Source organism: Arachis hypogaea, chromosome 9, assembly GCF_003086295.3.
Source record: "Arachis hypogaea cultivar Tifrunner chromosome 9, arahy.Tifrunner.gnm2.J5K5, whole genome shotgun sequence".
Taxonomy (NCBI): Eukaryota; Viridiplantae; Streptophyta; class Magnoliopsida; order Fabales; family Fabaceae; genus Arachis; species Arachis hypogaea.
This window is the reverse complement of record NC_092044.1, coordinates 5,750,547-5,767,585: the sequence shown is the minus strand read 5'-3', so window position 1 is coordinate 5,767,585 and position 17,039 is coordinate 5,750,547. Positions and strand designations below refer to the sequence as shown.

General features: G+C 29.9%; 1 protein-coding gene and 1 long non-coding RNA gene across 2 annotated transcripts; both read left to right on the top strand.

Moving 5' to 3' along the window:
• The first annotated feature begins 2 nt into the window (after positions 1 to 2).
• Positions 3 to 802, top strand: LOC140175261 (uncharacterized). The gene is made up of 2 exons (XR_011865287.1): positions 3 to 155; positions 306 to 802. It is a non-coding gene; the product is annotated as an uncharacterized lncRNA (long non-coding RNA).
• A 4,766-nt stretch (positions 803 to 5,568) lies between these two features.
• On the top strand, positions 5,569 to 5,892 carry LOC140175029 (secreted RxLR effector protein 161-like). Its single transcript, XM_072201924.1, has one exon. It carries the CDS (start codon positions 5,569 to 5,571, stop codon positions 5,890 to 5,892), a length of 324 nt encoding a protein of 107 aa, XP_072058025.1.
• The last annotated feature ends 11,147 nt before the right edge of the window (positions 5,893 to 17,039 follow it).

Sequence of the window (17,039 nt, the reverse complement as noted above, 5' to 3'; positions counted from 1 at the left end):
CGAAATATAGGAAAACATTGGAATCCACATTAATGGACTAAAAGGAAGTTTTAAAGTACCATAGAAGACGTTATTATTATGAAGAAGCTTCTTTCCAACTCTATTACGGAGGTCAAATTAACTCGTAATCCAATTACAAAATGATAATCTCAATGGTATACAACAAATGTCTTTTGATCCTATTTCAACTTCCCTTGCTTTTTTTTTATCATCAGATATTTTATTTGTTGAAATCATGACTTCAGAAAATAACAGCATATCTTTTTATTATTTTTTATTGATTACAAATATCAAATCCCAACTAGGTACATTTCCGTGAATGGAAGCCCTGTATATCCTCTCTTTCTTTGCCTCCCAAAGTTCACCAGTGTGAAAAACATGTTCCTTAACTCCGAAATTTAATTTGATCTTCACCGCCGCCATTATCAGCTCAGAATCAGAGGGAAGAGAGAAATCCAACTTGCAAAGCTAAACCATCTTCTAGTGACTCCCACAAATCACTTCCAGAAATCAATTTGTCAAAGGGGCACTCTACTATACAGATTAGAGTGGTATAGAGAGAGAATTTAATTATTTTTATAGTTATTTTTTATTATTTTATTATTATTCAAAATGTGGGTCCTACTTTTACTAATCTCTCTTTCATTCTATTAAAGAAAAAATCTGTAAACTTACATCTTTACCATATAATTCATCTTTGTCAAAATATGAAGATGGTTTGTGTAGACATCACACAGCAGTTGTAATCATCTGAAAATAAGACGAATTTATTATCATATTGCCATCTGTTGTTTCTTATTCATGGTATTTCTTAACATGAGACCTAAATATACTACATGAAGGGTATTTATAAATTTGATTAATTAATATTATTAATATTATTGATATTATTATTAATATTAATAAACGGTTACTAACCGTTTAGTACCATTTGATTGAAAGGACACAATTTTTTAGGTAGCATTTGTTTTTAGAGACAGGACACGAAGATATGGACAGTACATGTTTAAAATATATTTGGAAGTAGAGACATGGACATGGAACACATTGTCTCCGAGACAGTTTTTTATATTTTTGTGTCCATTCTTTTACGAAGGACAATGATGGACACAGGATTTGGAAGAGTAGACACAGACTCCTTTATAAATTTTGTTTTCCTTTTTATCCATAGATATTTTTTATTATTCCACTATTATCCCTTCTTATTTTTTCTATAATTAGTCTTAAAATTTTTGAAAAATAAATATTATTAAAGGTAAAATTGATCTTTTAAAATGTTAAAAAATAATTTATAAGTTGTAATTGATTTTATATAATTAAAAAAAATCAGTTTTTAGATATAAAAAATTGATTTTCTAAATAAAAATAGATTTTTATGTACAAAAACTAATTTTTTTCATGTAAAAACCGATTTTTTTTTAAACTGATTATTAATCTAAACAAAATTTTTTATTAATCAAACTCAGATCTATTTTTTATTAATTTTAACCATATGTATGCCTACATATTAATAATAAATTTAAAAATAAAATAAATATATTTATAATTTTAATTTTAATATAAATATTATTATATATTTTTTATTAAAATTTTTGGCCTCTTCAAATATTTTTTCAAGTTTTGTCTGTACTCTTACGTACTCTCATTCTCTATTAAATTAGTTTGTAATTGATGTAGAAAATTTGAAATTATATGGTTATTTTAGTCATTTCATATAATATTTTAGTCTTGTCCATGTGTATCCAAACATAATACTGAACATTACATTAGTGTCTTGTACATCGTATCCAAACACAATACACAAATAATAATTTTTAGTGTCTCCATCTTATTGTCTCTGTCTTAGTGTCATGTTATGTCCTGTCTCTGAAAACAAACGCAGCCTTAAGGATTGTGTATATTCAAAACATTATGTCTATTGATCAAAGAGACACAACTCTTTAAAAATTGTGTATATTCAAAACATTGTATCTATTGGCAATAGACAAGACACAACTATTGGTATACGTAACTAATCACAATTGCTATGTGCAATATGTATAAATAAGTCCTTATCCACTATTTCATAAAGACAAGTACTAAGTGTGCATTTTACTCAACTATTAAGAGTTTTTCTTTGTTCAAGAGAGTTGAGAATTTCTTACTATTACTAATTAAGAAAAATTCGTAGGTTTCATTGTATTCTAGGAGAGTATTGTCATCAACCCTATAGTAAGTAAGTGTGGGGACAAATATCTCTCTAAAGAAAGCGATCTAATCGTGCCTTGAAACCACTACACAAATATAAGATTTTGTCATCTTCTCATACTAATATACCCAAAAATTTTAGAGAGATATTACTTGAAGATGGCACAAGATCAAAACACCACGTTCAAGGTTATGAATCAATAGTTTGTCAAGTTAGATCGTTTTGATGGAACAAACTTCAACCGTTGGAAGGACAAGATGATGTTCCTTCTTTTGGTTCTCAATCTTGCATATGTGATTGACCCTAAGACCACACCAATTGCCGATGCCGCTGAAAATGTCACACCGGAAGAGAAAGAAAAGATCGTTCAATTAAAGAAGAAACGTGATGAAGATACTTTCGCATGTCGAGGTCATATTCTCAACACTTTATCTGACCGACTCTATGATCTCTACATATCAATTCAATCACCATTGGAGATTTAAAAATCTTTGAAAGAAATGTACAATACCGAATGACAAGGAACAAATAAGTTTATTATGATGAAATATTTTGAATTTATTATGAATGATACCATGCCTGTCATGGATCAAATTCATGAATTACAAATCCTTGTAAGTAGACTTCGTGATCTACAAGTGGTGATCCCTGAATCATTACAAGTTGGAGCAATTATTTTAAAATTGCCTTCATCTTGGAATGGTTATAGGAAGAAACTTTTACATCTTGGTGAGGACTTCACAATTGAGAAATTACTAAGGCATATACGTATAAAAGAGGAAACTCGAAAACGTGATGCTGTGTATCTTTCTCAAAGTTCTAAAGTGAATCATATTGGTGAAAACAACACCAATAAGAAGAAAAGAAAGTTCTCTAAAGATTCAACGCAAGATAAGAAAAGACAAAGAGAGTGTTATCATTGTCACAAGAAAGGACACTATATCAAAGAATGTAGACTTCTGAAAAAGGAAGCACCAAAGACCAATCTAGTGGAAGAGAAGGATCTATTGCTATGGTTACAGAAAAAGTACAAAACATGCATATTGGCATGGTTACAGAAGTTAACATAGCAACACAAGGAAAATCACTTGAATGGTGGTTAGATTCTGGGGCTACTGTTCACGTTTGCAATGATTGCAACCAATTCAAAACATACGAAGAAGTGAACAATAGAGAGGTCTTGATAGGTAATGACAACTCAGCCAAAGTTTGTGGTTAAGGAACTGTGGAATTGAATTTTACATCTGGAAAGAAATTAAGTTTAATAAATGTACTTCATATTCCAGATTTGAGAAAAAATTTAGTTTCTGTTAGTCTCTTGTGTAAGAAATGATTCAAAGTTGTAATGGAATCCGATAAAGTGATCTTGCTTAAGAATGATGTATTCATAGGAAAAGGATATTGTACTGAAGGCATGTTTAAACTTAGTATTAATAAAGTGAATGTTTCCTTGTATGTTGTTGATTCTTGTGATTTATGGCATAGTAGATTAGCACACTTAAATTACAAATCAATTGAATATATGCAAAAGAATAACTATATTGATCTTAGTAACAAGGATTTTAATAAGAAATGTGATATTTGCATACAATCCAAAATTACTAAGAAACATTTTCCTAAGGTTGAAAGAAATACACATTTATTAGAATTGATTCATAGTGATATTTGTGAACTAAATGGCAATATCACTAGAGGAGGAAAAAGATATTTTATAACCTTTATTGATGATTGTTCTAGATTCACTTATGTGTATTTGTTTAGAAATAAAGATGAAGCTTTTGAAATGTTTAAGAAATATAAAATGGAAGTAGAAAATATGCATGATAAGAAAATAAAAGTTCTTCGTAGTGATCGAGGTGGAGAATACTTTTCTAATGAATTTGATCACTTTTGTGAATTACATGGTATTGTGCATGAATCTTCCGCTTCATATACTCCGCAACAAAATGGTTTGGCGAAAAGAAAAAATTGTACCTTAGTGGATATGGTTAATTCAATGTTACTAAATGCAAAATTGCCTTATAATTTATAGGATACCATCAAGACATAGAAAGGTTTCTCCTAATGAAATTTGGAAAGGAAGGAAACCTAATTTAAATTATCTTAAAGTGCGAGGGTGTTTAGCCTTTTATCGAGTTCCTGATCAAAAGAGAACCAAATTGGGGCCAAGAGCCATAAAAGGCACTTTTATAGGATATGCTCAATATTTTAAAGCATATAGAATATTAGACTTAGTGTCTAATGTAGTTGTTGAATCAAGAGAAGTATAATTTATTGAAAATAGATTCATCAATGATTCAACTTCTAATTCAGAATATCCTCAAAATGATACTAATATTTCACAAGAAATAAATAATCAAAACAATAAACGTCTAAGCGGCAAAGAGTTTATTGAACCAAGGAAGAGCTTGAGAGTAAGAAAAGAAAAGGACTTGGGTCCAGATTTTATTTCTTCTCAGGCTATCACCTTTTTAGTAGAAGGAACTAGAAATTCTGTAACAAACAAGATTCCTATTGTGATGAACATAGAGGGTGATCCTCAAACGTTCAAAGAAGTTATGACTTTAAGGGATTCTGCTTTTTGGAAAGAAGCAATAAATGATGAAATTGACTCAATATTATCTAACAATATTTGGGTCTTGGTTGATTTGCCTCCAGGATCAAAGCCTTTAGGATGTAAGTGGGTATTTAGAAGAAAGTATAACACTGATGGTTCATTACAAACCTTTAAAGCAAGGTTAGTGGCCAAGGGGTTTAGACAACAAGAAGGTCTAGACTATTTCGATACCTACGCACATGTAGCAAGAATGACTTCTATTAGGACTCTTATAGCATTAGCGTCCATTCACAAGCTTCATATACATCAAATGGATGTTAAAACAGCTTTTTTAAATGGAGATCTTAATGAAGAAATTTATATGGAGCAACTGGAAGGCTATGTGCTACCCGAAAATGAAAAGAAAGTTTGCAAATTAATTAAGTCTTTGTATGGGCTAAAACAAGCGCCTAAACAATGGCATGAGAAGTTTGATTCAGTGATGTTATCAAATGGCTTCTCACATAATAGTGCGGACAAATGTAGTTACTCAAAATTTACTAAAAATTATGGAGTAATCATGTGTTTATATGTTGATGATATGTTAATCATCGGAACAAGTTTAGAAGGAATTCATATAACAAAGGAGTATCTAACTTCTAAATTCAAGATGAAGGATTTGAATGAAGTTGATACAATATTAGGCATAAATGTGCATAAGAATGAAGTTGGCTTTACTTTAAGTCAATCTCATTATATCAAAAAGGTATTGAAAAAGTTTGATCATCTCACAATTAAAGAATCCAATACGCCGTATGACCCTAATCTTAAATTATAAGGAAATATGGGAAGACCTATAGCACAATTAGAATATGCTAGTGCTATAGGAAGTTTAATGTATGCAATGCATTATACTAGACCTGATATAGCATTTGCTGTGTGCAAATTATCAAGGTTTACAGGAAAGCCTAGCAATAAACATTGGAAAGCTATAACAAGAGTTCTTGGTTATCTCAAGAAAATCATAAACTTGGGATTACATTATAGTGATTATCCCGCAGTTTTAGAAGGTTATTCCGACACAAGTTGGATTACAAATCTTAGTGACAACAAATCCACTTCAGGATGGATTTTCACCATAGGTGGTGGAGCAATAAGTTGGGCCTAAAAAAAACAAACATGTATTACACATTCTACTATGGAGGCTGAGTTTGTAGCTTTATCAGCCGCAGGTAAAGAAGCAGAATGGTTAAGAAATTTGTTATATGATATAAAGCTGTGGCCACAGCAGACGACAGCCATTTCAATCTTCTGTGATAGTGAATCAACCATGTCTCGAGCATATAATAAGGTTTATAATGGAAAGTCTAGACATATAAGTTTGAGACATGAGTTTGTGAGGCAACTAATAGATGATGGTGTAATTACCATCACTTATATAAGATCTCAAGAAAATTTAGTAGACCCTTTGACTAAAGGTTTATCAAGGGATAAAATCAAAGAGACTACTGCTAAAATGGGATTAAAACCTATTATTGCTAAATGATGGGAACCCAACCTTATTCTAGTAGACCATTAGTTTCAAGGTTTAATAGGTAATAACAAGTTATTTAGTAATTGGAGCACTAAGGTGTAGGATTTAGTGCTATTTACAATAAATTAGGAGGGTGAGTTTAAACTCTTAATGGAATGATAATATTATCTATCAAAAGATTCCACCTATATGAATATAAGAGTGGTGCCGCTCTAATCGAGAATTTTAGAGGTTTTATTCTCGTAAATATTCATGAAACCAGGATGAGCACAAGGCCATATAAGTGCTTAAAATTTTAAACTCTTGAATTTGGAGAGTATAAGTAATGTGTGTGATTTTTGGTACTAGCATATGGAGTATATGTTTAATCGATTAGACACCTATTACTTCATTAGAACTTTAAAATTTACACTAAAAGAATGTTTAATCTTAGTGACACATTCTTTATACATATACTTGTATGACATTTAAATTTTGTAAATAGTGGGAGATTGAAGGGTATTTACAAATTTGATTAATTAATATTATTAATATTATTGATATTATTATTAATATTAATAAACGGTTACTAACTGTTTAGTACCATTTGGTTAAAGGGACACAACATTTTAAGGATTGTGTATGTTCAAAACATTGTGTCTATTGACCAAAGGGGCACAACTCTTTAAGAATTGTGTATGTTCAAAACATTGTATCTATTAGTAATAGAAAAGACACAACCATTGGTATACGTAACTAATCACAATTGCTATGTGCAATATGTATAAATAAGTCTTTATCCACTATTTCATAAAGACAAGTACTAAGTGTACATTTTACTCAACTGTTAAGAGTTTTTCTTTGTTCAAGAGAGTTGAGAATTTCTTATTATTGCTAATTAAGAAATTCTTAGATTTCATTGTATCCTAGGAGAGTATTGTCCTCAACCCTATAGCAAGTAAGTGTGAGGACAAATATCTCTCTAAAAAAAGCGATCTAATCGTGCCTTAAAACCACTATACAAATATAAGATTTTGTCATCTTCTCATACTAATATATCCAACACATGATCCCAGAATATCTGTAACACTTTGCTTTCACTATTATCATGAGCACCCCTAATACATCTATTGAGTTTGATTGTTATCATCAAGCTCTTCCTAGCCATCTCAACTAACACATTTGATGCAACATTCGTATTCCCTGCTTTCCAGTAAGCATAGGCAATACTAGTGTAAATAACTCTGTCAGCTGATATACCCTTTCCTTCCATCTCATTCAACAACTTCTCTGCACGCTCTACATCACGTGACCTTGAACAAGCATAAATTAAGCAATTGTAGATGTGAACATTACTCAAAACCCCTACTTGAACCATTCCCTTGTGAACCTTCACAACCCCATATTTAACCAAAGAATTCAACAGCACAGTGCAGGCATGCAAGTGTGGCTTAAGCCCAGAAACCCTTGTGTACACAAAAACCTGAATAGCTGCAGGAATGGTTTCCACCTTGCATAAAACATCACCTATGTGTCAACATTAAAAGAACTAACTCGAGTATACTAAGCACCCAAGGCATAGCCATCGTACCAGAACTTAACATGTCCCAGAATAACTGCACACTATTAAGAACAAAGGGAGATAAAATCTTAAGAATGATATGTCCCTCGAAACCTGTAACAATAATGGATATGTGCTATTTTATAAGATAAATTTTTAATAATTATACTACAATAATCATCTAAAAATAACAAATATTTACAAGAAATAAGGTTAACAAATTACTAATGAATAATAGTTCAAATGGTATAATTTTTTCATGCTCATTAATATTTAGAATTTTGACTTCTTTTTAAGATTATAATTTAATTTTTTAATTTAATTTAAAATAAGTCATTTTAAAAAATTTTTATTTGATTATTTTAAATGTTGCAAAAAGAAAATATATAACATCAAATTTATCATATATGCTTTTTGCAAAAAAAAAAAAATCTATTCCTTCTAGCAGTGTTTATTTTTGGGAGTACATGGAAGTACATCGATGATGTTGTTTACTGAAACAAAAATAATAAAAGATGCAACAAAAATTTTATGTTAATTATATACTAACAATACCTACTCAAAATGCCATAATAATTAGGAAAAAAAATTATTATTATTATCTTTCCAACAGTAGTCATACAGAAACAAATAATTTTTAAATTATTGCATTTCAGACTACATACAATTGAAATAATTTCGTTATCCAATTTTCAAAGATATGGTTCACCAGCTCTACGTAAGAGATAATATCAATGACACTGCAATAATGGAAAAGTATAATCATGGACACAAGAGAAAAAAATGCCATAGAATAAAGGACAACAAATATTAGAACTTAGAACTAACCTAGTATACTAAACACCCAAGACATAGCCATCATGCCAAAACCAACCATGTCCCAAAACAATTGCACACGAAGAGTGACGGGGGAGATGAAATCTTAGGTATGAGATGTTCATTGGAACTGTAACAATGATAGATATGTGCTATTTGATAAGATAAATTTTCAAATATTTATCGGGAATAAAGTTGACAAATTTGTTTAATATAACAAATTTGTATATTACAAAATACCACAATTTATGATCTAGATCATTAGCATTCAGGATTTTGATTTTTTTAAGATTATAATTTATTTTTTTATTTAATTTAAAATAAATTATTTTTAAATTTTTTATTTGATTATTTTAAAGGTTAAAAAATATATACATATTACATCAAATCTATTGTATATGTTTTTTGCAAAAAAAATTGCTAAAATAATTGATTTTTAATAGATCCTTAGTTATATTGATTTAATAATTAATATGATATTCTATAAAAATTAATTCCATACTTGTTGATGAGATATCTCTATTCTTTCTGGTGGCGTTTGTTTTAAGGAATACATGTGAATACATATATGAATATAAAATAAAAAATTATGAAAGATAAAGTTATACACAAACATCTATTAAAAACATATATTTTGTGTCTCTCTAAAATAGTGAGATACAAATTTCTAACAATATAAAATTAAAGTCTTTTTATATTTATGTACTCTTATATCTATGCAGCTATCTCATCGAATTCTTCAGCCGCTCCAATTGCTCCCTCAGCTATCTCCAATCCCTCTCTCTCGGAATTGCTCTACCAAATGTTGTAACCGAGTCTATAACTTCTTGAACCGGCGTTCAGCTTACTCCTACTGTCCAGTATTATGGGACAGTTTTTACTCTCAGGTCTCATATTTCTCAAAAAATAGAATTTGTTAGATACATGTTTTTTGCACCAACAAAAAATCTAAAAATAACTGATTTTTTAATAAATCCTTAGTTATATTGATTTAATATGATATTTTATAAAAATTAAGTCCATAATTGCTGACGAGAAGTCTATTTTCATTCTTTCTAGCTGCGTTTATTTTTGGTTTATATGTCCATCAAAACATAAATATCAAAGTAGATAGGAGTACATATATGATGTTTGTTTATTAAGACAAAAATTATGAAAGACAGGTCATACATAAATATCCATTAGAAACATGTATTTTATTTAACAATAATTATAAATTTATTTATTTTTTTATAATTATATGATATTTATTAATATTATTTTTTAATAAATATTTATAGTATATAAATTAATAATAGATATAAATTAATTAATGAATTATTAAAATTTTAAAATAATAGTTATTTTAGTATAAAAACAAGATAAAAATACTTATAATAGAACAAAAATAATAAAATATTTATTATTTTTATTTTATATTATTTTAAAATGATTTGATTTATCTTAAAATGTTAGTGAATATATATTTTAAATTTTAATTTTAAATTTTTATTATTTTATATTTTTTATTTACATAAAACTGAGACAATTTATTCTAGTGCATCTCTTTCACATTTTAAAAAAGTCTGAAATTTTGAATTACTAATTAGTGGAATACTAAGCAACCTGAAATTTTTTTGAATATCATTCAAGAAAAGACTATTCTAAAAAAATTCATAGAATCCAAGGAACTATTCTTCTTGAATGAAATGCTAAAAGATTACCCAGTACGTTCGCAAAATTTTCATACCAAAATATACAAAGAAATCATCTAATTGATCACGATGCACAACAAAAATTGTATCCATACAATTTTGTATTTCTCGATAAACTAAGAATCCACTAATTAAATTAGTGACCCAACAATTTAGTAATTTAACTAGTTCCATCCCCGATTTAATTCAAACAACTATTATTTGAGGGTATAATGATTTGGAATGTTTCCAAAGAAACTTTCACTATTGTCGAGTGAGTTAAATGAATTGAGATTAATTGAATTATTGAAATCAATCATCTTCAATTACATTCTTTCCTATCCCTCCTTGGCCCACCTTCCACCATTTCATATAACCCACTTAGTTAAATGACTTGGGATAATTGGATATTCAAAAGAGAAAATTTTACTTAATATGTTAAAAGGATACTTTTTTTTCTTTATTTATAAAATATATATTTTATTTTTTTATAATTTTAAAAAAATCTTTTTTTAATTGATTTTTTTAAACTAATATTAACTTTATCTATTTTAAAAAAATAAAAAATATTTATTAGCGAAAAATTTTATTTTTTTATTAAATTTACTTACTAAAATACTCTTTAATAAATTATTTTTAAGATATTTTCAATAATTTTTTAATTATTAAATTATAATTTTACCAAAATTTTCGTTGACAATTATAGTTATATTTTACTATTATTTTTTTTATATCAATATATATTATTTTAATATTAAATAAAAAAATTTTGGTAAAATTATTTTTCGATATCAATATATATTAATTGTTATACATATTAACTGTGATAAGATTTTTTTATCTAATGTTAAAATAATATATATTGATATAAAAAATTTAATAGTAAAATATAAAAATAATTATTAACAAAAATTTCGATAAAATTATAATTTAATAATTAAAAAATTATTGAAGGATATCTTAGAAAAAAATAATTTAATTATCAAATTCTTTTAGAAAATATTTTGGTAAAAATATCATTTAATCAATAAAAAATAATTTATTAAAGGATATATTGGTAAACACAATTTAATGACAAAAAAATAAAATTTTGTTAAAGGATATTTTTGTAAAAAATAATTTATTTTTTTAAAAATGGATAAAGTTAATATTAGTTAATATAAAAAATTTAAAATAGATTAAAGAGAAAATTTTTTATAAGTGATTAAAAAAATGTATATTTTACAAATAAAAAAAATGTCATTTTAACATTTTAAGGAGTGTGTCTACTCTACATCTATGTCGATTCTGATAAATGGGTCCCCCACTAAGCCTTTCAAGATGGAAAGGGGACTACGACAAGGAGACCCTTTATCTCTGTTTCTGTTTGTGCTAGTTGTTGATGTGCTACATAGGATGATCAGGAAGGTAGTGAGGAATGGCCGCATCTATCCACTTTTCGTTGGAAGGGATAACATTGAGCTGTCGCACTTACGATTTGCAGATGATACCATTCTCTTCTGTCCTACTGAGGAAGAGACTATCAGGAACTACAAGCGATTGTTACATTGCTTTGAACTGATGTCGGGGTTGAGTATCAATTTTGAGAAGTCTAGCTTCATTCCGGTTAACAGTGATCGGCATTGGGCGCGTAAGATGTGTCAATTGCTGGGATGCAAGGAGGAGTCTCTACCAGTCCGATATCCTGGCATTTCTCTCGGAGCAAACCCGAGGCTTGTGAAGACTTGAAAACCAATGATTGATAAGGTGGAAGACAAGTTAAGTCTGTGGAAAGCAAAGACCCTAAACAAAGCGGGTAAGCTGGTCCTTATTAAGTCTGTTCTGAATAGCTTGCCTATCTACTATCTTAGCCTATACAAGATGCCGAAGGCAGTAGTGAAAAAGTTGATCTCACTCCAAAGGCGCTTCTTGTGGAGTAAAGAGAATGGGAGAAATGGGATACCACTAGTAAAATGGAAAGTGGTAATGGCTCCAAAAAAGGCAGGTGGTCTGGGAATTGGAGACGCAGTAATTCGGAATACAGCTTTGCTCTTTAAGTGGTGGTGGAGGTTCTCGAAAGAGGATTGTCCCCTGTGGAAGAAAGTCGTCTGCTCCTGTAATAACTTGAATCTGAATGAGATGCTGTGTGGTCAACCTGTACCTACAAGGGGGTCCTTTGAAGGATATTTGCTAGTTACAAATCAGTGAGCCACATGTGAGTGAAAAAAAATGATCATGGGTTTGTATATGGATGTAGGGAATGGCAGAACAGTACGGTTCTTGGAGAATATCTTGTTACCTCACGGTATTCTTAAAGAGTTGTTTCCAAGGCTTTTCTCAGTCTCAAACCTCAAAGGTTCTGTTATTGGGGATTGCGGATTTTGGGATGGGCTAGAGTAGATATGAAATTTTCAATGGAGGAGAGAGCTTTTTCAGTAGGAGTTGGCACTAGTAAACCAACTCCATCAAATTTTACAGTCTGTTCAGCTAACATCTGAGAGGGAGCCAGGGAGAACAGAGTGGTCTGGAAATTTGATAGATCTGGTATTTATTCGACTAACTCATTTGTGCAGGTGTTGCAGGAAGCGGTTCTCCCAGAAGAAATAACAAGCTATAGCTTCACAAGTGCAATTTGGAAGGGTTTCATTACACCAAGGATCGAGTTATTCTCTTGGTTTGTGTTGGTGGGGAGGGTGAATACTAAGGACAGACTGTGTAGACTAGATGTAATTAACCCAAATGATCGTACATGTGTCTTATGTGGTAAGTCTGTGAAGTCTGCTTTTCATTTATTTGCTGGTTGTGAGATTTTCTGGCAGGTATGGTGTGCTTGGCTATTCGCTCTTGGGAGGAAATGGACCATGCCTGGTACACTCAAACAACACTTTGAAAGCTGGACGAATGCTACAGCAAGAAGAGGTGAGAGGAGGAGATGGGTGATTGGCTTCTTTGCTATTATCTGGACGGTTTGGCTAGAACGGAATGATAGAATCTTTAGGAATCAAAGCTCACGTGTGGTGGATATTATTAGTAGATCCTTCATGCTCTCCGATGAATGGAGTGGTAGTGAATTCTATAGTTGTTGATGGCAATGCCGAAGATAACCAGGGGTTGTCATGACTAGAGTTGTCGGGTTGTTCTTTATTATTTTATATGCTCCACCTTATTGTATTGAGCTCTTTACTTCAAAAAAAAAAAAGTGCCATTCTTCGACTTCAAGAGAGTGTGCCAGTGACCCTTCACAACTACCGTGCACATGCTACGAATTAGGAATTGGCTCTCACTCTCAGCGGAAACCGTGTCTAATGACTAATTCGTTGTGAATCTGAGCTATACTTAAGAGTTTGTCGCTGCCCAATAAATTATTGCATGCACAAAGCAAAATTCAAAAAATTTATAACACTTGTTTAAATGTACAAATGAACTAATCACTCCACTAACCAAATTAGTTACTCCCTCGGTCTTTTTATGACGGTATTTTGTTGCACTTAAATTGGGCCTTTCAAATCAATAATACCGAAAAATCTTTTCTACATAAATAATCAAACAATTACAATAGCTTTTCTCAATGATTGTATGATCTCGTTTTACCAATGGGTGAAATCTTTCCCCGTATTTGTTTTACATTTACTAAATTAATCAAGTATCAGTTATCTTTAGTTTCACTCAATCAAACTAATGTCTTAGCATAGAAAAAGTTATGTGTATAGATTGAAACTCTAAATAACAAGATTAGTATTCATTTTAGTCATTTGATTACACGCACACACGAGAGATGCTACTCTTCATCCATTGAGTAAAAAGTGAAAGTTGTTTAACCTGAAGTGAATATTAACATCTTGTAGGAAATGCTTAAGGTTAAAGGTTAGCATTTCCCTATGTATATCTAATGAATACTAGCTTTCTATATATTTCGGCGAACATTCGCAAGTAGCTACATTCCCCCCGTATTTTTTAGGTTTAATTATTCTATTCATCCCTATAATTTCATCAAATTTTTAATTAGATTTTTATATATTTTTTTTAATTTTTAATTGGATTCCTTCACTGTTTTAATTTTGTAATTAAGTCCTTTCTAATATAAAAAATATTAGAATTAACTGAATATTTTTTTACAAATTGAAAATATTTATAATTAAAAATTTAATTAAATCTTTAATCGTATGTATTTTGGTAAAAATATTATATTAATTTTAACATTTTTAACATGAAAATGACGTAATTATAAAATTAAAAATAGTTTAGAGATCCCATTAAAAGAAAAAAAAGTATAGAGACCTAATTAAAAATTTGATAAAACTATAAGGACTAACAGAGTAATTAAATCTTTTTTTATTAGATCAAAATATTTCTTTTACTTTTGTTTATCTTAACAATTTATTATTAGTAGTTAGATAAGTAATTTAGGTTGAATTACTTAAATAAATCAACTAAGTGTAAAAACTTTCAGATTATTTTAAATAAAAAAGGATAATATTTTTATTTTCTCAATTTTTATATAAATTGTTGTCTTTTTATTGGTTTTAAATAAAAAAAAAGTAAAATATTGAAAATTACAACTATTTATAGTTATGTATTTTGGAGTCAGAAATCGTCCTGATGATCATAAATCATGGACTAAAGTTGGGTTTTAAAGCAAAAAGTATAAAATATGAGATATTCTTATGATTTATGAAGTTATAGACCAAATCCAAGTGAATTTCCATAATTTACGTATAACTAGAACAAAACACATTAAACACCGACAATTTATGTTATATATAGTTAAAATAATAAAAAAGCCAATAATTTATGGTTGCACAGAGAAACTATTCGAAAGTATAAATAGCTCGAGATAAGATGAAAGTGTTGTAGAGTTAAGAAATAGGTGATAGTGATGATAGTTTTTTAATATTTATACAGTGTAAGAGAGAGATTAAAATGACTAGAGAGGATGTTACTTTTATCGGTAAGAAAAAGTCATCTGTAATATTTATAAGACTATCCACAACATTTTAGAATTATAGAATAATATTTTACAAAAAAGGGTAAATTAGAAAAAGGAGAGTGAATGAGTTGTTATATAGGATTTCAATTGCAGTTGGTCAAGGATTTGTAATATTCAATTTATTTGAATTATAAAACGACGGTGACTTACAAATAATATTTTATTGTCATAAATTTTTTTTGGAGATTTGTATTACAGAATTGTATGCAAAAATTGAAGATGTGGTTGGAAGTTCTAGATGATTGGTTCCGAATTCTCGTTTTGTGGGCATAATCGGAGCGTCTAGTTCTACTCCTATCGATTTAGCCGTTGCCACTTTAGCGGCATCTTCTACTTTTTGCCATAAATTTAAATCGTGAAATAGAATATGCGTGCAACATGGGAGATAATCACATGTTTGGTGAGCTTGCTCTTACAATATCATCACCTATTGGAATTGTTCGGGACCCATAGATGCCAGTGAGGCAGATGCAAGAGAGGAAGCTCTTGGCGAGGACAATGACTGATAAGTTTAGAAAACTCAGATTTATTTTTATGATGAACAAACATTATTGAAATTATTGATTACAAAATTATTAATTATGATTTTCATGTAACATGTGTTAATTAATAATTTTGTGATGCAGGATTAATATTGGGCCGAAAAATAAAATTGTTGCAGGCCCAAAACAAGATACACATTCAGCCTTGTTGAATGTCTCTATATTATATGGCTGAATTGATTGTTATGTTACTTGGGCCAAATTGATCCATTATTGTTAAAGCCCAAGTTAAACATGCTTTGCTATTTGCCTCTATACATGATCCAAAAATAACTCATCAGGAAAGCAAATGTTATTATTTGTCATATGAATGATGGCTGAAATATTTTATCAATTGGGCCAGTTTGAATGTTGTTAATAGAAAGCCCAAATTTATTTTGATGAGTAATCACTCATGCTTGATCCGAAATCATGTGATGAAGAAAGCAAAAATTGCTTCCAACGGATCTAAGCTTATTACCATGTGATGGATTCCAAAATTTATTCAATTACCATTTATTGCATGAGAAATATGAGAGAGAAATTTGCAATTGAGTTGATTGATTGCCATAGTGCTGCACGCTACCAATAGCAACAAAAGAGGAGTAAATTAATTCATTATAGTTTAATGGTTCAAAAACACTTGATTGCTTCTCTTTCTACATATTCTATTCTCTCATCTCTCTCTTTTTTTCGGTCAATACCTCGGAAACTATGAAAGCTAAGTTAAGCTACCAAAAGGAAGAAAGAGCTACATACATCAAGACCATCATGATGATGACAAGAAAACATAAAAAATGTAGTGGCTAAGATCTTCGACCATGAATGGTAAGATATGGTGATGAGATATTGGCTTCTTCATACAAAAAATGGTAGAAGGAGATTCGGCCAATATGGAGGAGATTCTTGGAGGGATGGCTTGTCTCTGATTCTGCTCAACCACCACAGGAAGTAGCTAGAGTGGCAAAGTGATAGAAGAGACAGAGATTGGAGCAGATGAAGACATTATCATCATGAAGCATCAAGGGCCAGAAATCCATCTTGGAGAGCAAGTCAAGGATGGAGCACTCGGATTGATGAAGAGTGATGACCAAGGAAGGACCAGAGGTATTTGCATGTTGGGTTTTGCATGAGTTATCTCTTCTCTCTCTCTGGCCGAACCTGTTCTGTTTTGAAGAAGAAAAAGTTAAGTTTGGTTTTTGGTTCAACTGTGGAGGCTTCTCTCTTCTATAAAAAGGGAGAACAGCCACGATTTGATTCAAGGA

Coding starts and splice junctions, on each gene's coding strand:
- LOC140175029 (XM_072201924.1), top strand. CDS start 5,569: ATGGGAAGACCTATAGCACAATTAGAATATGCTAGTGCTATAGGAAGT.